The 22,126-nt window shown below is 41.7% G+C and overlaps 1 protein-coding gene across 4 annotated transcripts in view; it reads left to right on the top strand.

The window, feature by feature from the left end:
* Positions 1-22,126, top strand: part of elf2a (E74-like factor 2a (ets domain transcription factor)) — a 147,584-nt gene that overhangs the window by 89,553 nt on the left and 35,905 nt on the right. For 3 of the 4 annotated variants that reach the window (XM_043674095.1, XM_043674094.1, XM_043674093.1), the window contains exon 4: positions 17,660-17,773. In XM_043674095.1, coding sequence (XP_043530030.1) covers positions 17,660-17,773 — 114 coding nt within the window. Of the gene's footprint in view, positions 1-6,275; positions 6,644-17,659; positions 17,774-22,126 lie in introns of those variants that run through there. The other variant, XM_043674096.1, reaches the window with a different exon arrangement.

The raw sequence follows: 22,126 nt of genomic DNA, 5'->3' as shown, positions 1-22,126 counted from the left end.
CAACCCTGGCAACATCCTTGTAAATCTTTTCTGAACCCTTTCAAGTTTCACAACATCTTTCTGATAGGATGGAGACCAGATTTGCAAGCAATATTCCAACAGTGGCTCAACCAATGTCCTGTACAACCGCAACATGACTTCCCAACTCCTACAGTCAATATTCTGACCAATAAAGGAAAGCATACCAAATGCCTTCTTTACTATCCTATCTACCTGCAATTCCACTTTCAAAGAGCTATGAACCTGCACTCCAAGGTCTCTTTGTTCAGCAACACTCTCTAGTACCTTACCATTAAATGTGTAAGTCCTGCTAAGATTTGCTTTCCCAAAATGCAGCACCTTGCATTTATCTGAATTAAACTCCATCTGCCACTTCTCAGCCCATTGGCCCATCTGATCAAGATCTCATTGTAATCTGAGGTAACCTTCTTCACTGTCCACTACACCTCCAATTTTGGTGTCATCTGCAAACTTACTAACTATACCTCTTATGCTCACATCCAAATCATTTGTATAAATTTCGAAAAGTAGTGGACCCAGCACCGATCCTTGTGGCACCCCACTGGTCACAAGCCTCCAGTCTGGAAAACAACCCCCCACCACCACCACCTGCTGACTTCTCCCTTTGAGCCAGTTCTGTATCCAAATGGCTAGTTCTCCCTGTATTCCATGAGATGTAACCTTGCGAACCAGTCTACCATGAGGAACCTTGTTAAACACCTTACTGAAGTCCATATAGATCACATCTACCGCTCTGTCCTCAACAATCTTCTTTGTTACTTCAAATAACTCAATCAAGTTTGTGAGACGCGATTTCCCACACACAAAGCCATGTTGACTATCCCTAATCAGTCCTTGCCTTTCCAAATACATGGAAATCCTGTGCCTCAGGATTCCTTCCAACAACTTGTTCATCACCAACATCAGGCTAACTGCTCTACAACTCCCTGGCCTGTCCTTACCACCTTTCTTAAACAGTGGCAACACGTTAGCCAACCTCCAGTCTTCCAGCACCTCACCTGTGACTATCGATGATACAAATATCTCAGCAAGAGGCTCAGCAATCACTTCCCTACATTCCCACAGAATTCGAGGGTACACCTGATCAGGTCATGGGGATTTATCCACTTTTATGTGTTTCAAGACTCTCTCCTCTGTAATATGGACATTTTTCAAGATGTCACCATCTATTTCCCTACAGTCTATATGTTCATTTCCACAGTAAAACTGATACAAAATACTCGTTTCGTATCTTCCCCCATCCCCTGCGGCTCTGCACAAAGGCCGCCTTGCTGATCTTTGAGGGGCCCTGTTCTCTCTCTAGTTACCCTTTTGTCCTTAATGTATTTGTAAAAACCCTTTGGATTCTCCTTAACTCTATTTTCCAAAGCTATCTCATGTCCCCCTTTTGCCCTCCTGATTTCCCTCCTTCAGTATACTCCTACTGCCTTTATACTCTTCTAAGGATTCACTCGATCTATCCTGTCTGTACCTGACATCTTCGTTTCCTTAACCAAACTCTCAATTTCTTTAGTCATCCAACATTCCTGATACCTACCAGCCTTTACTTTCACCCTAACAGGAATATACTGTCTCTGCACTCTTGTTATCTCATTTCTGAAGGCTTTCCATTTTCCAGTCGTCCCTTTATCTGCAAACATCTGCGTCGAATCAGCTTTTGAAAGTTCTTGCCTAATACCGTCAAAATTGGCCTTTCTCCAATTTAGAACTTCAACTTTTAGATCTGGTGTATTCTTTTCCATCACTGTTTTTAAAACTAATAGAATTATGGTCGCTGGCCCCAAAGTACTCCCCCACTGACATCTCAGTCACCTGCCCTGCCTTATTTCCCAAACATAGGTCACATTTTGCACTGTCTCTAGTAGGTGCATCCACATACTGAATCAGAAAATTTTCTTGTACACACTTAAAAAATTCCTCTCCATCTAAACCCTTAACACTATAGCAGTCCCAGTCTATGTTTGGAAAGTTAAAATCCCCTACAATAACCACCCTATTATTCTCACAGATAACTGAAATCTCATTACAAATTTGATTCTCAATTTCCCTCTGACTATTGGGGGGTCTATACTACAATCCCAATAAGGTGATCATCCATTTCCTATTTCTCAGTTCCACCCAAATAACTTCCCTGAATGTATTTCTGGGAATATCCTCCCTAAGCACAGCTGTAATGCTATCCCTTATCAAAAACGCCATTCCCACTCCTCTCATCTTCCTTTCTGACCTTCCTGTAGCATTTGTATCCTGGAACATTAAGCTGCCAGTCCTATTAATCCCTGAACCATGTTTCCGTAATTGCTATGATATCCCAGTCCCATGTTCCGAACCATGCCCTGAGTTCTTCTGCCTTTCCTGTTAGGCCCCTTGTATTGAAATAAATGCAGTTTAATTTATCAGTCCTACCTTGTTCTTTGCTTAGTCCCTGCCTGCCCTGACTGTTTGACTCACTTCTGTTCTCAGCTGTACCAGTCTCAGATTAATCTCTTTCCTCACTATATCCCTGGAGTTAACCCATCCAAGTGACTGTATCTGTAACTTTTCCCCCTTTATATCTGCCATCCATCACATCCACTTGCTCTTGTAAATTTCTCATTGCCTTTTAACTGTCTCTCCAACCAATGTATTCGATCTGATAGGATTCGCAACCAATGGCATTTATTGTAGATATAATCCTCAGTAACATGTAAACTCTCCCAAAACTCCCAACAAAGAAGAGCATTTTCTACTAAAGACCATTTTTGCTTCTTTCAATCTACAGACCCAGAAAATATTCCTCTACAATGTCTTACTCCTCTACAAAACACCGCACCAGGTTAAATTAATACTTACGGCTTATATTTTTAAGTTTAATGAAGAGACATATCTCAATATAACACATAATCAAGAAAGAACCCACTCTACTCACTATTGCAGACTTACTGAAAGGCTGTGCTTAAAATATTCACTTATCCGCTTCTGTGCTGTGACCTCTCCCAAACAGGTTCCTCCAAGATTAGTTGTGAATTTCACTGTTTAATTTTCCCAGACGCACTCAGATGTCCAGCGATGAATTCAAACGGCAAAGGCAGTAACTGTGCAGGTGCACTGCTGTGGATTTCTCTCTCTCTCTCTTTCTGCCTCCCCCTCTCTCTCTCTCTGCCTCCCCCTCTCTCTCTCTGTCTTTCCCCCTCTTGACCTCACCATGTGCTTCCTTTGTCTGTTCCTCTCCTTTTAAAAGTTCTGTTGTTTTCACTTGTTTCTTTCTCCGAAGTTCCAAAACAATGCAACAGCATATGATTCAGTCAATGCTGCTTATGGAGTTCCTGGAAATCACCTTCAACACCTAAAATACCTCAAAAAAGGAGCAGCATGTTACAGTCAGAAATTTTTCCCATCTTCCATCTTGGATTACCTTAGCGAGTGTAAGTTTTAATGAAAAATGGATCAGTTAGAAATAGTTCAGAATGAGTATGAATTTAACTAAAATTATCAATGAATTTTCTATTGCCCTGTATGCATTGCTCATGGTTCAATATTTATTGTATTTAACACCAGAAGTAAAGTTATAGGTTCTTGGAATGAATGGAGAGTTCAGTTCAAGGTCAGACCTCAGTTCAGAACTTTGGCTTTGTTTGTTCAACATTTGTAAAATTGGGGAACATTCTGGAAGTGATACATTCTTGGACAAAGTAATTGGTAAAAGTAATTTTCATTCAAAAAGAAGCTTGGCGCAGGAGAGTTCGAAGGGATGTAATTATTCTCATTGAGAATCATTTGTTATTAAAAAGTTAAACTTCACCTAGTTTGGAGTAGTTGCTTCTTTCTTTCTAGTCTGCTGTAGTTTGTGAAAAATCACACAACACCAAGTTATTTGGAGGGCTGCTCCTTTGTCAGATAGCTAGTGGGGCAGGATCATAAGACACAGAATTTATAGCAAAAGATCACAGTGTCATGCAATTGATACGATATACTAAACAAACTTCGATTGCTGTTGAGTCTTTCATCTTTTAGAATGGGTCGAAGGTTTCAATACATTAATATTAATGAATTAAAACCTGCAACCCATTCTAAAAGTTGAAAGACTCAACAGCAATCTAGGTTTGTTCAATATATTGTATCAGTTGCATGATACTGTGACCTTTTGCTGTAAATGCTGTGTCTTATGATCCTGCCTCAATAGCTACCTGACAAAGGAGCAGTGCTCCGAAAGCTAGTACTTACAAATAAACCTGTCGGACTATAACTTGATGTTGTGTGACTTTTAACTTTGTCCACCCCAGTCCAACACTGGCACCTCCTCATCATGCTGTAGTTCCGATTAAGAAAGGGAAACCCAATGGCACTTGCCAAACATTGAGATATTTAATTCAAAATAAAAATCATATTCTTACAAATGCAAGCCATCTCAAAGAATATTATTGCTGTTCAATTCCTTTTTAGAGGTTTACTTAGCATTGTAAGAGGGGAAATGTGCCAATCAGTTTGCATACAGCAATGAGATCATAAACAGATAATCTCTGCGATATTGATTGAAAGACTTCCCAGTTCTTTCATTGGATATTTTATGCCACACATAAAAGGACAGGATAATCTCAGTTATCTTGTTGACAGCACCTCTGACAGTGCAATCATCCCTAAATTACAGTATTAGACTGTCACCTTTCAATTTCTCCTGGTCTTTTGTGGGAACTCTCAACTTTCTGGTTTGAAGTCCTAGCTGATTGGAGAAGAAATTACAGACTATGTCACTTCTCAGTCATTTTGAACAAGCAGAATCTTGAGGCTTTTAGTGATTGGTGAACTTTATCAATCTATTACTGGCAAAAAAATCAGTGTTCTTTTACATTAATTGTAAACATGCAATATATTATTGTCTATGACATTAGCTCTGTCATGCAGAAATTATTTTTGACTTTTATGATTATCTATGTTTTATATTTTGAATACAAATTGAGACAAAAGTGACTTGATATTACTTTATTAGATAATGCTTAGCTGTATATATGGCTAGCAATGCTCATCTTAAAAAGTCAATCAAAACTACTTGGATCACAATGTTATTTTTCAGTGAAATAGCAGTGATCTTCACACTTCAGTCTGCATATTATGTAGCCCTAATGTTTCCTTCATGTATGATACTTAAAACATTTTGGCTGCCTTAGCACAAAAGTTTAATGGCACACTGATTTTTTTAAAACAAAGGATCAGTTGCTTATTTCAAAACTGAGGCTGATTTTTGGCCACGTAAAGGTACTGAGCAATATTAAAGCAAAGTTGGTTATATGGGTTAGGTCACAGATCATTGAATGGTGAAACAGGCTCAAGGGCCTAAGTGGCCAACTCTTGTTACTATGGCCAGTTTTTTTTTGCTGAGGTCAAGTGAGGTTAATTGCGATTGGAGAGGGAAGTGTGCAGATTGACCTGGAACTGGAAATTGACAAACTCCATGTCTGGCATTCTGCCAGAGCCCCTTCCTGACAGCATTTCATCTTTAGAGTGACCTGACACGTTACAGAAAGTAGATTTTAAAGAGAGCTAAGTTTTAAACTCAGTAGGAATAACAACGTACAATAAAATGCTAAGTTCACCCACGTACCTTTCACCTTCCACTTTGCAATGGAGGTGAATTAATTTAACTTGTGACTATATGATTGAAACGTCTTACGTTGGGAAATGGCTGTTTAGATGCAAAAATTAGAACAGGCACCCACATCTCCCATTCAAAATGTTTGTGTGCGATAATACAGTAAGCCGTAGGGACAGTAATTAGTGTGGTTTTGGAGCAGTGGCGTGTTAGGGAGTAAAATCAAATCTCCATACCTTCCGTTTGTTGCTTTCAGTCTAAGATTTTTAATTTTTGAATAACGCGAAGCCTGTGTATTTGAGTGACCCGAACTAGACTTCAGTAACACCGCGCTCGTCTACTTAAACAGGAAGTGATTGCAGGACTTTATTCCCATTGTACAAACTCACTGAATGGAGAGACAATTTAAAACCAACGCACAGCAACCGATGTGCAGCTTTTATAAATTGGAGGAGGGGTGTGTATGGAAGAACGTGTAGGGTGCCGAGTGTGTGGGAAATCTTATCGCCTTGTGGACTTTCTGTAGAGACCCCCACCCCCCGGAAAAGGGGCAGCTCCTGAACAATAGCAGGAGCTGTGTCTGTAGCAGCCTCTGCCCCCCGCTCGGTCTGCAATGTAGAGGGAAGCCCCCCCCCAAAAAAAATCTCTCTCTCTCCCCCTCCCTCTCTCCATTCCCCTGATTTCTTGCAGCTCGGGTGAGGAAAGGCTGTGACACCGATTGCTAGGCGGGAAAGAAAGGCTCGGCGTGGAGTTTATTCTCTCTCTCTCTCTCGGCCACACGGTGCATGGCTTCCGGGCTGTTGAGATTTGTTGAAGTTTGTGGTTTGCTGGGTGCGTGCGGACGGATACGCTGGTGTGTATGTGAAAGATTTCCTGTCGCTGCGCAGTGATACCAACAGCTCCCTCCCTCCCTCTCTCTCTCTCTCTCACCCCAACCTCTATCCCCCCCTCCCCTCTCTCTCTCTCTCTCTGGAAAGCTGCTGCTGTTCGCTGAGAAGATGGCGACTTCACTTCACGAGGGTCGGAAGAACCAGCTGGATTTACTCATCCAAGCCGGTAAAACTCGTCCGTCAGAACTTTGCAGCCCGCCTTTGCCGCCCCCCCCCCAACCTTGTCGGGGCTAGCAGGGGAGAGTGGCCCACGTTGGACGGGAGGGGAGGGGAGTATACGCTTCCCTCCGCGCTTCAGTCCCGTTACAGTTAGAGAGAGGAGGAAGAGGGGGGATCAGGAAGTGATCACCTTGTTAACAACCTGCAACCCATGGCGAGCTGACCTCTTCCTGGTTTTATTTTGTTTCTTTGGGGGGGAAGAGGGAGAAGAATAAAACTTACTGATTATTTTTTCTTTTTAAAAGAAATCCATGCGGACTTTAATGCAAGCCTAGCATTTGCAGAGAAGAATGACCCCAGGGAGGTTTTATTTGCAGCCCTGCCTTTCCTCGCAGCGAGCTGTTTGAACGTTTAGTGCGATTGCCGTTAGTTGATATGAATAGCCAGTGAACCAGGAAGTGCGGGGATGGATTGTTGTCTTTCCGACGTCTTGCCACGCTGTCTTGCCCTGCGCATACTTGAGGCTTTTAAATCAGTAGTTGCTTCAGCAATGTGTCCAATCGGCAGGATTTTATTTTTATTTAAAAACCCGAATGCATAAAAAGGGGGCAATGTATTTGCTTTTGTTTGAGGAGGAAGATTAATGCATCTTCTGACTGTGTCTCAAGTAATTTTTAATAACTGCGGCCCTGCAACCAATCTTGCTGGCGGAAGCGCCGCTGATAGGCTTTTCTTTTTCCTGGGGGCGGGTGGGGGGTGAACGCAAGATTCTTTTTTGGAACGTGGCCCGGGAGCGAGGACAATGGGCGGACGTTCGAAGATGGAACGCGAACGCCCCGCGGACGTTCGAATGGAACCTGGTGCTGGCCAGCAGGCTAGGTTGCGCGCCAGGGCCAAGGGCAGCGCGGAGCAGGCGGCGGGGGAAGCTCTATCAACACGGAAGTGAGTGGCTGCCGTCGCTCCTGCAGCAACACCACCCCCCCGTACTCTGTCCCATCGCCACTGGCACTCTGCATACCGCCCGTACCTTTGGCACTCTGCAGTCATTCTGCGCCCCCAGCATCACTGTCGCCCCAGCTCTCATTTACCCTGGATCTCGCTCTCTTTATCCACCCACCTTCCAGCACTATCACCACCACAAACACATACCACTACTCTGCCCATAGTACAGCCACTGCTGGATACAGTAAGGACTGCAGATGCTGGAAGCAGGAGTCAATAGATGTGAAGCTGGAAAAGCACAACAGGTCAGACAGCATCCGTGGAGCAGAAAAGTTAACGTTTCGAGCCAAACCCCTTCTTCAGGAGGTACAGTCACTATTGTTCCCCTTAACTTACACGACACCCTCCTCAGTCCACCACCATCACCTCCCTGTGCTCCCACTACCCAACTCAACTCCTCATTACCAACAACACCTGCATTCATTCTGCCTCCAACACCCATAACCACCAACCTTGAACTCCCAAGCACCACTTACAATAGACCACTGACTCTGTTCCTGACCCCTGCCCCAGGAAAAAACACAGGTCAGTAACTGAATATTCTTGCTGCAGAACAGAGAGGGGAAGACATCAAAAACCAGGAAGAAAAAGACCCACCTTAGCCAGCGTTTTGATCATTGCACCAGCTCTGTAATGAATAAAGTGAGACTCTTATTGAGATCTTCATCATGATTCTCTTTTACTCCGTGCACTTGAGAGAGATCTTCCCGGAGGCATTTGCCAGACTAATGAACTCTTTTTTTCTCCATAAACAAATCCCTCACACTGTTGTGGGATAATTGTGTACTTAAAATGCAATTACAACATTTTGAGTCAGTGGTTTCAGTAATACAGAATAGAACATCATGTCACAAGTGTAATTATTTTCACCAAGTAAAGGCAGTTCCACGTGCGTGCAGACTTTTAAAAAATCTTTTTGTAACCTCCCTTACATATACTTAGGAAAACTTGGCCGATAAAATGATCTGATGAGAAGTTTGTGCTGTTAAGAAGTATTTCACACGTATGATTTAGACTCCCTCTGAATACAATCACAGAACCTCGACAGTGGGGAAAGAGGCCATCCTTTGCATCAAGTCTGCACCCTGAAGGGCATCCACCGAGACCCAGCCCCTAGCCTACCCCCATAACCCCACACTTGCCATGGCTAATACACCTAACCTGCACATCCCTGGACACAGGACAGCTTAGCACAACCAGTCCACATAACCTGGATAACCAGAGCAGACACAGGAAAACGTGCAAAGTTCGCACAGATAGTTGCCCAAGGATGGAATTGCACCTGGGTCCCTGGCACTGAGAGGCAGCAGTGCTAACCACTGAGCACCCTGCTGCTGTAACAGCAAGGATATATTTTTAGAAGATGTGATGCTACAAACCATCTTCCTTCTCCCAACTCAAAATCAAAAATTCCATGCACTATGAGCACTGCTGGAAAAAAAAATCATAGTCCCAAAGTTGAAGTATTGGGGTGTGTGTTTTTAAATTTTGCTGTTTACTGAATTAATGACACTCACTGTTCTCCTTTTTGTGGAAAGGAGAAAAAAAATCAAAAATATAGTTTGTACAGAAACAGCTTGTTTTTATTAATGAAATGGGATGTTATGCTGCAGTCAGTACTCTCACACTCTGGCTTGAGTTGACCGTGATCCCCGTCGACACTTTTCCACCTGGTCATTGAGGGACCTGCACAGAGAATTTACTGGTTGGGGTGAAGACGTTTGTTGCGCTGTGCTGAAATTTGGAACTTAACAGATGCTGTGTTATGAAGATTTTAACTTAGTGGGAAGTCGAATTGCAAAATGCAACCAGTCTGCTGCTTGACACAGCCACAAACCTTTAAAGTTTGCTGGACACTAGTTTCCAAGTGAGACGTAGACACCATTGAGTATATTTAAAAGCTAGTGATGCTGCTATTTGAATGTGAGCTTGCAGACATACTCGAATATATCTTCTGCCAGGGAGGAGATCCTGCCCGTCCTGACCTTCCAGTTTAAAAGTTTGCCTCTATTCTGTGCTTGCCATTCAGTGAAGCAGAGCTGTGCTGTACACAAACTGCAAATCTATTTCTTTGCACTGATGATTCCCCCGCAATTGTGTCGTAACACTTTGCCATAAATGGAAGTAACAGCAAGCTGGGTACCTTGATGAAAGTGGTGTTGATCTGTAACAGGTGGCATTACTATAAGTGCATGTGTGTGTGTGTGTGTGTGTGAGCAGGCAGTGGACTACCTCTGACTTAATGTTGTTTGACCACTGGATGAAATCTAAAACTGTATGCTGCACATCAGAGCCCAGATTAATATCAAACTACAGACCTGTGGTATTTATAGCTGCCCTTTAAACAAAGTTTGATCTGCTGTCAGTATCAGCAGAACACTTTTTTTTGTTAAATAGATTTCATGCAGTTCATTGGATTGGATGTATAAAATGGCTGCTTTTGAATTAACCAGAATCTGAGAATTTTAGATCAGTGGTTTGGCATATTTATTTAGATTTGGCCAATGAACATTTAAAATCTGAGTTCCTGATAATAGTTGGAATTGCTATGAATTATTGCTGTCAACTTTCTTGTCTCATGTTGGGATACTGGTGTTGTCTTCCCCTTGCCTTGCTTGAGTCGACATTCCTGACCTGTAACAAAATGAATTTCGAGATCATTCTGCCTCTGGTGGGCACAGGTATTATTATTCTGGATTAGTGGTGCTGGAAGAGCACAGCAGTTCAGACAGCATCCGAGGACCTTCGAAATCGACGTTTCGGGCAAAAGCCCTTCCTGAAGAAGGGCTTTTGCCTGAAACGTCGATTTCGAAACTCCTTGGATGCTGCCTGAACTGCTGTGCTCTTCCAGCACCTCTAATCCAGAATCTGTTTTCCAGCATCTGCAGTCATTGTGTTTTTACACAAGTATTATTATGGTTGGGCCTGAACCTAATCTCATCTATGTTTGCATGTGCATTTATTAATGTAGCAATGGGCTGTACTGAATACTGCACTCTCTGACCTCCTCTCCTGTGCTCAAAGTCGTTGACAGCTTTAGTAATCAAACTGAGATCTGCTAACGGACTCCAGTTGACCCTGGCATTTTTATCTTTCTTGTTACTTGTTGGGAGTGTGGCTGGTTTGTTGTGAAGAAAATAAATAAACACAGGGGCACAAACCATAACAATGTTGTCTATGTCGGCTATTTCTTTGCATATTTGTAACTTTGGAAGCTTCCTTTCTTCTCTATTAAACTCCATGTCATGCCTGCACATTGCGAAAATGCTAGACAGCATTGCATTTGGCTGTGCTGCACTGGACTTGCGCTGGTATGCTGCATTCCTCTGGCTTTGCACTGGTGCTATTGCCTTTAGAGCTGTGCACACCTGCTGCATTGGGGTGCTGTAGTACTTGCGTATTTAAATGCATGTTTGACCACTAGTCGTTGGCTTTTAGCATTTGCCGGATTTTCTGTCCCTCTGGGTTTTGCAGTCAGTGCCAAAATGAAGGGTGCTTGCTGTTCATTATACCTAGCTATAACTGTTTGCACTGAAATTTGTGATTACTCAAACAGCAGTATAGTACACTCCACCAGTGACCTGTGTGAACAGCGCAAACAACAGTACCTCCTTAACCCATCTGATTGAAGAATTCTCATTGAGATGGGTGCGAGTTTATCTTGACTCTCAAAAATAGATTGGAAAATGTTAGGTGAAATATTTCTTTTAAAAACAAAATTACACGCCAGTCCCCAGCTACATTTCTGTTGTGTGCAGGTGAGGATAGAGCCCATCTACTGCCAAAATACGTTTTTTTCAATATCTATGCAGGTTCTCCTGTCTGGACTTCCAGTTGTTCAGAGATGTCAGTTATCAACTGGAAATGTTTTCAGCAGACCCGAGTAACTCGTGGATTTGCCACTTAGGTAATCACATTGCAACACCTTGTGATGGTAAGTCAGACAATCCTGTGCGCACACCCCATCAGCATCACCCCGTCCAATCCCACCACCCAGTGTCTGGGGCAAAATCTGGGTCCCAGAACTAGCTGTTTTGCTGTTAATGATTGCCTACTCCTTAATCACCTCTTCCAACTATTTGTGAAAGAAAGTAGGGGATGGAATGCCTTGTTCTCTCAACAAAGATTTTTGTACAATGATTTGGGAATGGAAATTAGGAAAATGCAGTCTTTGGGTAAGCAAAAAAAATTACTGCTTTATAAGGACTTGGCAGGAAGAACGTTTCCAATGACTGGGGAGTCCAGTCACAGGTCTAAGGATATGGGGTTGGCCATTTAAGGTTGAGATGAGGAGAAATTTCTTCACCCAGAGAGTGGTGAGCCTGTGAAATTCTCTGCCAAAGAAAGCAGTTGAGGCCAAAATATTGAATCATTTCAAGAAGGAAATAGATTTAATAAGAATTAGAATCCTTACAGTGTGAAACAGGCCCTTCGGCGCAGCAAGTTCACACTGAACCTCTGAAGAGTAACCCACCCAGACCTATTCCTCAGCATTCACTGAGTTTTGAAAAGATTTGAGGAGAAGGTTGAGGTTCTGGATGTAGGTTTGCTCGCTGAGCTGGAGGGTTCATTTCCAGACATTTTGTCACCTGACAAAGTAACATTTTCAGTGGGCCTCTGGGCGAAGCACTGCTGATGAGTCCTGTTTGGGTTTCTTTGGGTTAGTGCTGTCATTTCTTGTTCTTTTTCTCAGGGGGTGGTAAATGGGGTCCAACTCGATGTGTTTGTTGATAGTGCCGGTTGGAATGCCATACTTCGAGGAATTCTCGTGCGTATCTCTGTTTGGCTTGTCCTAGGATGGATGTGTTGTCCCAGTCGAAGTGGTGTCCTTCCTTATCTGTATGTAAGGATACTAGTGAGAGAGGGTCATGTCGTTTTGTGGCTCGTTGGTGTTCATGTATCCTGATGGCTAGTTTTCTACCTGTTTGTCCAATGTAGTTTGTTACAGTTCTTGCACGGTATTTTCTAAATGACATTAGTTTTGCTCATTGACTGTATAGGGTCTTTCAAGTTCATCAGCTGCTGTTTTAGTGTGTTGGTGGGTTTGTGGGCTACCATGATGCCAAGGTGTCTGAGTAGTCTGGCAGTCACTTCCAAGATGTCTTTGATGTAGGGGAGAGTGGCTAGGATTTCTGGACGTGTTTTGCCTGCTTGTTTGGGTTTCTTGCTGAGAGAGCGGCAGACTGTGTTCATTGGGTACTCATTCTTTTTGAATACTTTTTATTCACAAACCCACCAACACACTAAAACAGCAGCTAATGAATCCAGAAATATCTTGGTTTGAAACATTCCAGATTGGAGCGCATAGTATGTGGTAATAAGACTGGGCTGCTCGCATTTAGCCTGAATCTGGAAGGCTTCAACCTTAACCACCTGGGTTTTTTAGACCTCTCAAAATCACCTCAAGGGAGCTGAGGGCTGTTATGTGGAAAATGTAGCTACCATCACCGCACGTTCGGTGGGTCAGGAGGAGCAAGTGTTCTGAGCCAGGTTGCCAAGGTTACCTGCCTACCCAACTCCTTGCTTTCAATAATGCAACAGCAGCTACCTCATAAAAACCGAAAGGACTGCAGATGCTGTGAATCAGAAGCAAAAAACGGAAATTGCTGGAAAAGCTCAGGTGGTCTGGCAGCATCTGTAGAGAGAAAACAGAGTTAATCTTTGAGGTCCAGTGACTCCCTGTCCTGAAGAAGGGTCACTCGATCCGTAATGTTAACTCTGATTCCTCTCCTGATGCTGCCAGATCTGTTCCTGCTTTTCCAGCAATTTCTGTTTTTGGAGCATGAGGTACCTGCTCTGGAATACCCCTTGTGCATTTAGGAGCTAAGCTTATTTATCAGGTTGTCTTTTGGTCAAGGATCATTTTAAAGCAAAAAGAGATACACATTAAGTTGTTAAAACTCCACTGCATGAGGGGCAATGCTAACCCTGACTTGAACTTCTGGGCTCCCTGTTTGAAAATCTGTCCCTTGTTCAGTAAACCTGCTCGTTGGAATTCTAGGTTGCAGAGTCTGAACCAGGGAGGCTAGGTTGGAATAGTTATTTGTATAAAAGACGGTATGGCCAGCATGGTGGCACAGTGGTTAGTGCTGCTGCCTCTCAGCACCAGGGACCCGGGTTCAATTCCAGCCTCGGGTGACCGTGCAAACTCCACACAGACATTCTCCCTGTGTCCGCATGGACCACCTCTGGGTGCTCTGGTTTCCTCCCATAACCCAAAGATGTGCGGGTTAGGTGAATTGACTGCGCTGAATTGCCCATAATATTCAGGAATATGTAGATTAGGTGCGTTAGTCAAGGTTAAATGTAGGGGAATGGGTCTGGGTGGGTTCCTCTTTTGGAGAGTTGGTGTGGACTTGTTGGGCCGAAGGGCCTGTTTCCACACTGTAGGGATTCTATGTATACAGAAAAGAAAAGGAAATAAGGTTGGAGAGAGGAACCAGACAAGAAAATCCAAAATTCTCAGTTTTCAAATATCCTCACCAGTAATTAAGATCAGGGTATGTCTATATTTGCAAGCATCAAATTTCAATACCAGAACAAAGACTTTATGTTAATTTAAGTCTCATTATGTGTTTAAACGTTCATTTATATGTAATAGATGAGCTCTACCTTTTTCTAGCATCGTTGGTATATCTGGTAGACGACATCACAATGTCATGTCTTTCAATATGTAGTTCTATTGGTGAGGTGCCCGCATAGTCAATTTTTTTGAGGAGCAGGTTAATTCAGTCAGTAGTGCCCAGACTTTGTTTAATTGGATGTGCGTAGATGTCAGAAAAAGACTGGCTGATTTACCCTTCAGTAACAGAAATAAAGTGTTTGCTTCACCATGGTTACATTGTGACTGAAGTTAGTGTAAAAGCTGAGGTGACCATATTGACCTCTGGAACAATAGAGTGTAGCCTTGCCATTCCTTTTGATTTTGAACTGGCCTTTCAGGCTCTCACTCGGGTCTAGTGCTGGGATTGAGCTTTTTTAGCTTCTCACTTCCTTGATCACTTGTCTTAGCTTCAGCAGTTACCTTCCTCATCCACACTTTGAGGAATCAGTTTAGTACTGACCTTCCGACCTCCTGTCTTCAGAACCAAGCCAGTTTCTGTTGTGTGAAGGAGGTTCAGTTTCTGGACAATGTACAAACACTCAGCACAGTTGCATTTGTATCATTTGGGAATAATCTTTTGCTGTGGAGTGTGCTTGGAAGCAAAAAGCTTCAATTCTCATTGTATTTCTAAGACGTTTAGCTTTCAATAAGGTTCATCTTGTCAATGATACTAAAATATACAGTAGTTGCTTTTTTCCTTTATGAATATGTATGACCACAGTTCAATTTGACTTTTTGGTGCTTAATAATTTTGTTCCCCTATACCTTATTCTGGTCTGATGCTGATAAAGCTGTGAGAGTTAAGTTTTTCATGCCTCTAATTTCTGGCTTCATTTTCTGTTATTTTCATTTGCAGTAGAGGTTAAGATGACATGGAAAATGTATTGCAAGGGGAGCTTTTTTCTGCTTGAAGCTTAGAAGTTTGAAATGGGTCAGAGAGTGGACCTGACTAAACACCGCTAATGTATTTTGGTTAAGGATTTTTTAAAAGAGAAGTGGATGCTTTGGAAAATCGATTTGCTTTTTGAAACTGGGCTCATTTAAATTCTGGCTCCTGTTAATAGTTGGGAGCTGGCTTTGGTTACTGTTTCTTTGGTTACTGGATAGTGGACTTTTAAAGGCAGATGTTGTTCTCCATTTAACTTCCTATTCATCTGTGTTCCACCCTTCTCATAAATCTGAATGTGTGGTTTCTAATTTCCCCAAAAAGGAAAGGACAGAACTACTTCACTTCGACAACACATGTTGCTTTACTGCTTTGTGCTTTCTAGAGAGAATGATGTTGGGCTGCAGGTGGTCTGAACGGACAGTGTCAGACTGGTTGGTTTGCTCACATTCTGAATGCGGTGGTCTTGGCAGACTGATACGAGCACTAATTCACTTTTTGTCGTAAATATTTTATTCAGTTACGCACCTCTCTGTCAGATTTATAACAGGAATTGCATCAACTGCTGGTGTCACCTTGGTTGAAGTGCACCCCAGAGTTTAAGTTCACGAACTACTGCAGTTTCTTGTCTTTCGAAGGTTGCTTTCAATTATTTATGCAGATGCAGATGTATGCAGATGACTTGGAGGTCATTTGGCATGTTACGGCTGTACAGGACATTGGTTAGGCCACTGTTGGAATATTGTGTGCAATTCTGGTCTCCTTCCTATAGGAAGGATGTTGTAAAAAAACAGAAAAGATTCACAAGGATGTTGCCAGGGTTAGAGGATTTGAGCTCATTGGGAGAGGCTGAACAGGTTGGGGCTGTTTACTTTGGAGCATCGGAGGCTGAGGGGTGACCTTATCGAGATTTACAAAATCATGAGGGGCATGGATAGGGTAAATAGATAAAGTGTTTTCCCTGGGGTGGGGGAGTCCAGAACTAGAGGGCATAGGTTTAGGGTGAGAGGGGAAAGATATAAAAGGGACCTAATGGGTGACGTTTTCATGCAGAGGGTGGTACGTGTATGGAATGAGCTGTCAGAGGAAGTGGTGGAGGCTGGTACCATTACAACAGTTATAAGGCATCTGGATGGGTATATGAATGTCAAGGGTTTAGAGGGTTATGGGCCGGGTGCTGGCAAGTGGGACTGGATTAGGTGAGGATATCTGGTCAGCGTGGATGAATCGGACCAAAGGGTCTGTCTCCGTGCTGTACATCTCTATGACTTTATCTGTCAAATACACAAAAGCAATTTTCTGGCAGGTTTCTGGCCATGGAGGAATGCTTAAAATCCCCTTAATTTAGGACTAAATTTATTTATTTTTTTGAATTACTGCACGGCATGGCTGCTGCACAATAATTCATAAATAAGTTCATGGCGGCTGTGCAAAAATGTGATTTTTCTCTGCTTTCTCCGTGTTAGATACTGTCCACTTGCTAGAGTACGGGGCAGAGCATAAATGGTAATTATATGCAACAATTCTTGGGGTGTTTTCTTCATAGATAACATGGGTCAGTTGTTTTGTACAATTATCTGTTCTGTGGTGTAGCATTGCATACAGACTTCCAGTTTGTGTGTATTAATTTGACTGCTCCATATCAGGATAGTTGCACAAGATTTAATGTCCAAATTCTTTTTCCAGGAACCGATTCATTCTTTCTCACTCGTTGATGGCACAAATCTATGAAAGATCCTTAACTTTTTAATATTGTTTTCTTTGGCATTTAGCAAGGTGAAAAATATCAGCTTTGGAAAATTCCTCATTCTTCTGCTTTTGCCATGCGGAGGTAGCAGGAAGCGCTCCATATTTAGCATCCACCCTAAGAATGTACCTCAGAGCCATTTGTTTTGTTTCCCAGCTTACGTCAGTCATTTGTGTCGCCCTGTGAACGAGATTACCAGCTCATGCTGAACTGTGAGCACCTTTATATCTCCCAATGGATTATTCTCATTCAGCACTGTCTAAATTCACCCTACTCGTACAGGTGTGAAAGAAAGTAGGCGTTTGTCTATCCTGGATTCTAATTTATTTATCCAGAAGATCTGTATGTTTTCCTGTTTGTATGCTGTCGTATTCCCCCAGTCCTAATTGAGCAATATTTCTGAACAAAGGCTTCTATTTTGCTTCTGTTATTAGTTTAACAGCAAAAGTGTCTCACCAAGGTTGTCCTGACATCTCCCAAATTAGATAGAGTTGCACAGTCACATGCTTGTAACTACCGTTGCCCAAAAGGGAGATCAGAGTTTGGGGCTTAACTGCAAGTAGACAGGAACTTCGAATTAGAATTTGATCATCATGTGTTGGAGGGGTGCGGGTGTGGGAAAGGATTCTTGGAGGGTTGTAGCGTTAAATAACTTTACGTCACCAATTGTACTTGAAGATGAGTCTGTGAAAAGATTTTTTTAAAAATTGCAACTTCAGTCTCTCTAACTATCTTAATACAATAATTTGGCTGACACAGTGTGTTTCTTTAATTAATTTCACAGTCGAAGCATCTGTTCATAGCAGTCATGTTCACTGCACAGATAAGACAATTGAGGCAGCAGAGGCATTACTCCATATGGATTCTCCAACCAGCCTGAGGGATGAGAAGAACAGTGGTATGTAAACTTCTTTCCAAAGTTTAAAGGTTTATTCTTAAACGTGTAAAGTTTATTTTGTACAACCCATACCTCTTTTACAAGTTTGAGTAAGTTTCAGAAGCTCATATTTATTGAACATTGGCTTGATATGAGCGTTGACGTCCTTACAAAAGGAAGATCTTTTGGGGCTGAATTATTCTCACTGCGAAGTTGTTCACATCACTGAAATTCTCTTCTTTATCAAAAGTTAGGGCAGAATGCTTCACCTGAATTCTGCCTCGATTGTAATTAATTTACAGAATGGGGCCCACAACATAAGTCTATAAGTCCCAGAATTTGAACTGACTATGCTGACTGCAAAAATCGTATTGAAAAGGTTGCATTAAAATTTGTGGCTACAGTGCATTTTGGTAGTTGGGGGCCTCTTGAGGACTAAGAATTTTATTGAGGGTGTTTTTAATTTGTAGCAGTTCCCCTGAATAAAAGTTCTTTTGGGGAAAATGGACTTGGTTCGTCCTCACCTTTGTAACATTGGGGTCAGAAGTATCTAAAGTTTTTATCTAAGTTACTGCAATCGTCAACCTAATTCAGAATCCATTAGTGGAAAAGATTTGGGATTTAAATTTTCTTGTGTTCTACCCTTTCAACTTACAGCGGTTCGAGAGAACCATTTGTGTTACAGAAATTCCTTCCTCTGTGTTAAAGTCTTAGCTCAGTAATTAAATTGGGTCTATGTTTGTTGAGTGTTATTCACTGAACTTATTCAGTGTAACACTTAGCCTCAGTGTGCTTGTACGTGAGGGGGAACAGTGAATGATTTGTGAAGCTCAAAACATATAGGGGTCGGTTGACAGCCAGTAGCACCTGTTATCTGAAGAAAGTGAAGCTATTTCAGCTTAAAGCATATCTGTGTTAAATAGTTTGGCAGAAGGGATTTAGTGAATTGGTAAGGGTGACTGATTTATTCTGAAGAAGGGCTTATGCCCAAAACGTCAATTCTCCTGTTCCCTGGATGCTGCCTGACCTGCTGCGCTTTTCCAGCAACACATTTTCAGCTCTGATCTCCAGCATCTGCAGACCTCACTTTCTCCTGACTGATTTATTGGCTGGTTGAACATGGATAGACCCAATCTGAGAGGCGCCCGTGCGATACTTAATGAACATTTAGCGGTGATATCCTCATCAAAGTGTTGGTGTTTTGTGGTATCCATTAAAGCATATCATTGCACAGTTGGACTGAGGATGTAACCAAGAATTTTAATCAACAAATGCAGGTTTCTATTTGCTCTCTGCTTCAAAATTGCGTTGTGGATGTTGACATGTTCTCCCGTGCTGACGTGAAGTTCTGCACTACGTACAAGAAGATTGGAACAGGGGTAGATCCTTCTTTCCCAATGAAGGGCTTTTTTTTTTAAATTTTTTTTTTCCTCTGCTCCTCGGATGCTGCCTGACCTGCTGTGCTTTTCCAGCCCCACACGAATCTTGACTTGGATCATCCAAGTCCACTTCACCACTCAGTGAGATCATAGTTGATCTTCTATCTTAACTGCATCTTCCAATTCCGAGTCAGCCATCCTTCGTTCCCGATTTCCCTGTGAGGAGAAACGCCCTTCCATCATCTATCCTGTTTCATCAATAAGGAATTTTACATTTCAGTCAGATCACTGCTTCATCTAAACTCTAGCATTTGTCGCATAAAGAAATTACCTTTGCACAGGAACCAGTCCAGTTAACACTTGTTGTGCTCCCTCTACATCTTTCCTTCGCTTAAACAATGCAGAATGATATGTTGTATTGTCAGTGTGGTCCGACCAGGGCTCTGTACAATTTCAATAAGACTTCTTTCCTCTTACACACCAATCCCTGTAGTGAAGACTATAAATAATTGACTCTTCTGATTTCTTGCTGCATATTCACATAGTGCTTTACATACAAAGATGTCCAGGTCCCTATGAATATTAATGTTTCCCAAACTCAAACCTGTTTTATTAAAAAAAAACTGCTTTCTACTTTTCCTACAAAAGTGAGTAACTTCACATTTCTCATTATATGCCAGTTGTCATGTTCTTGCCCACTTATCCTGTTGACATTCCTCTGCAGCCTCTTTGTGACTGCCTAAGTTTAGATCATCATGAGTAAGTTAGGATCTGTTACATTTGGTACACTGCTCGAAGTCATTGATTTGATTTAAGTGGCTGCTGCTGGTGGTTACCCACCATTGTTGCAGCAGTTGTGATAGTGATTTCTGATCTGATGTAGCTGAAAATCATTAAGTCTATATGTTTATATTTGTCAACCTCTTTCAATTATAATTTCCTATGTAAATTAGTCACTCGGATTTCTGATTTCTGGCCATCACATTACTACAAATCATTAAACATACTTGAAAGACTTGCCTGTTACCATTTTTATCATAGTTTATGCAAAATCCAAACATTCAAAGTAGGAGTTTCAAAGAAACAGAAATGCCAATAAATTTATCATTTGTATTGCTTTTTATGTCTTAATGCTTTTCTTAGTGGCTTTCATTAAGAATCGTGGCTTCTTGCAAAGGCCAGTGGTTAGACCTGAATTTTTTTCTCGGAGCTGCAAGCTGTGCACTCCACTTTCTAATAGAATTACAAAGAAATTGCATCACGGAAGCCATCTATCCCAAGTCTCCTCCCTCCTAATTCAGTGAATCCAATCTTCCTATTCCTTTCTCCCTCATGCAATAATCTAGTTTCCCTTTTAAAAACTTTTACCTCAACCACTTCATTTGGTAATAAGTTCTACACTGTTATTCGGTAGTACAGAACTTGAGTATTGCTGAAAAAAGATACATTTTCTTGAAGCTTTACATCCTGCACTCATTATTTTTCCTTTGTCGTCGTGTTTCTTGCGCATCATCCCAGTGAGTGCAAGATGAAAGGCTTTAACTAATATATCTCTTACCATCAATACCCAAGTTCCACATTTTAACAATTCTCTGTATACAGAACTTCCTCCTGAATTCTTTATAGGACTTAATAGTGACTGTTACAATTGTGACCCTGAGTAATAGACCCAATCCCCTTCTCATTCTCTCAGAAGAGCCAAATATTTTCTCTCCCTGCACTATCAGGTCTTTTCATAGTTTTAAAGATTTCTATTGGGTCAATCCTTTCTCTTTTTCCAGAGAGAAGAATTTGTGTCTGTGCAGTCCTTAGTGACAGTTATAACCAGACCTATTATCATACTTGTAAACCTTTGTTTTCTGTGCCTTTTTAATATCAATATGTCCAGATAATAAGGCATCAAAAAAACTATATAGTACTCCAGTTGTAACCTAACCAGGGCTGTACATTATCACAGCTTCTTTTCCGATTCTGTAGAAATAAACTCTGGGTCTTTGTGTTTTTTGTGCCATTGTTAATGTGTTACTATTTTTAATGTTTGCGGACCAATATCTCAAGATTAATTTGCTTCGCCTCCTCATTTAAAGGGTTAATTTTCCTTATTCTTTCTACCAAAATGTGCCACATTATACTTGGCTACATGGAAATTCATTTTCCTTTAACATTATTCTTCAAGTTTCTACAAGTTTGCTTGTATGTTGCCACAGTGTTTTCAGTGTTAATTTATACTTCAATTTGATGTCACCGCAAATGTTTTCTTTGTTTCCCAAGGCAAAATCAGCACCAGTTCCAATCCCCTCCTGTTGGTTATTCTGAAGGAGAGTCAGGTTGGATTTCGAACTGTTAACTGTGCTACAGATGCTGCCAGACCTGCTGAGTCTCTTGAGCATTTTTTGATTTTAATATCTCCTCCGTTCTGTTAGTCTAAGTAACTAGCTTTTGCTATCTTCTGTTTGCTGCTTTTTGGACACCTTGCTGTCTGTTATATTGTTTGACCTATTCTCTGCTTAGATATGAGTTTACCATGCACTTTACAGTTTAATCATATACTGTATGTCTAATCTTTCAGCACGTGTCAATACTAGCAATTGTATTGTTCGAATGCTTTTCTTTTACCCTGTAGCATTTCTTGCTTTCCTTCAAGTTTTGAAAAACGAGAGCCTGCTTCAGAGGTTTTCTTACAAACAGCATTTTGATGATTTTAAAAGCTGTATGAATCTGTGTCTGCAAACATGCTTTTCTGATTTTAATAAGATAATACAGCATTTATTTTGCATGTGATAAGCTAGAAACTAGAGCAGTCGGGGTTACTGAGAGTTGATGTTCTGATGTGTCAATTAATTAGTTTATCTCCTGTTGCATCCAAAGTTGGGAGCATTGAGGCCAAGTGCAGTTCTCAGTTGCAGTGGGGTTAAAGACAATGTTCTTTTGAATGTTTTATTGTGTCCAGCCTCTCTCGTTGTCTATGTGCAGTAGTTATCATAGAATGGGTGTC

Source organism: Chiloscyllium plagiosum, chromosome 32 (assembly GCF_004010195.1).
Source record: "Chiloscyllium plagiosum isolate BGI_BamShark_2017 chromosome 32, ASM401019v2, whole genome shotgun sequence".
Lineage (NCBI taxonomy): Eukaryota > Metazoa > Chordata > Chondrichthyes > Orectolobiformes > Hemiscylliidae > Chiloscyllium > Chiloscyllium plagiosum.
The sequence above is the reverse complement of the archived record's forward strand: the minus strand, read 5'-3'. Positions and strand labels throughout refer to the sequence as shown.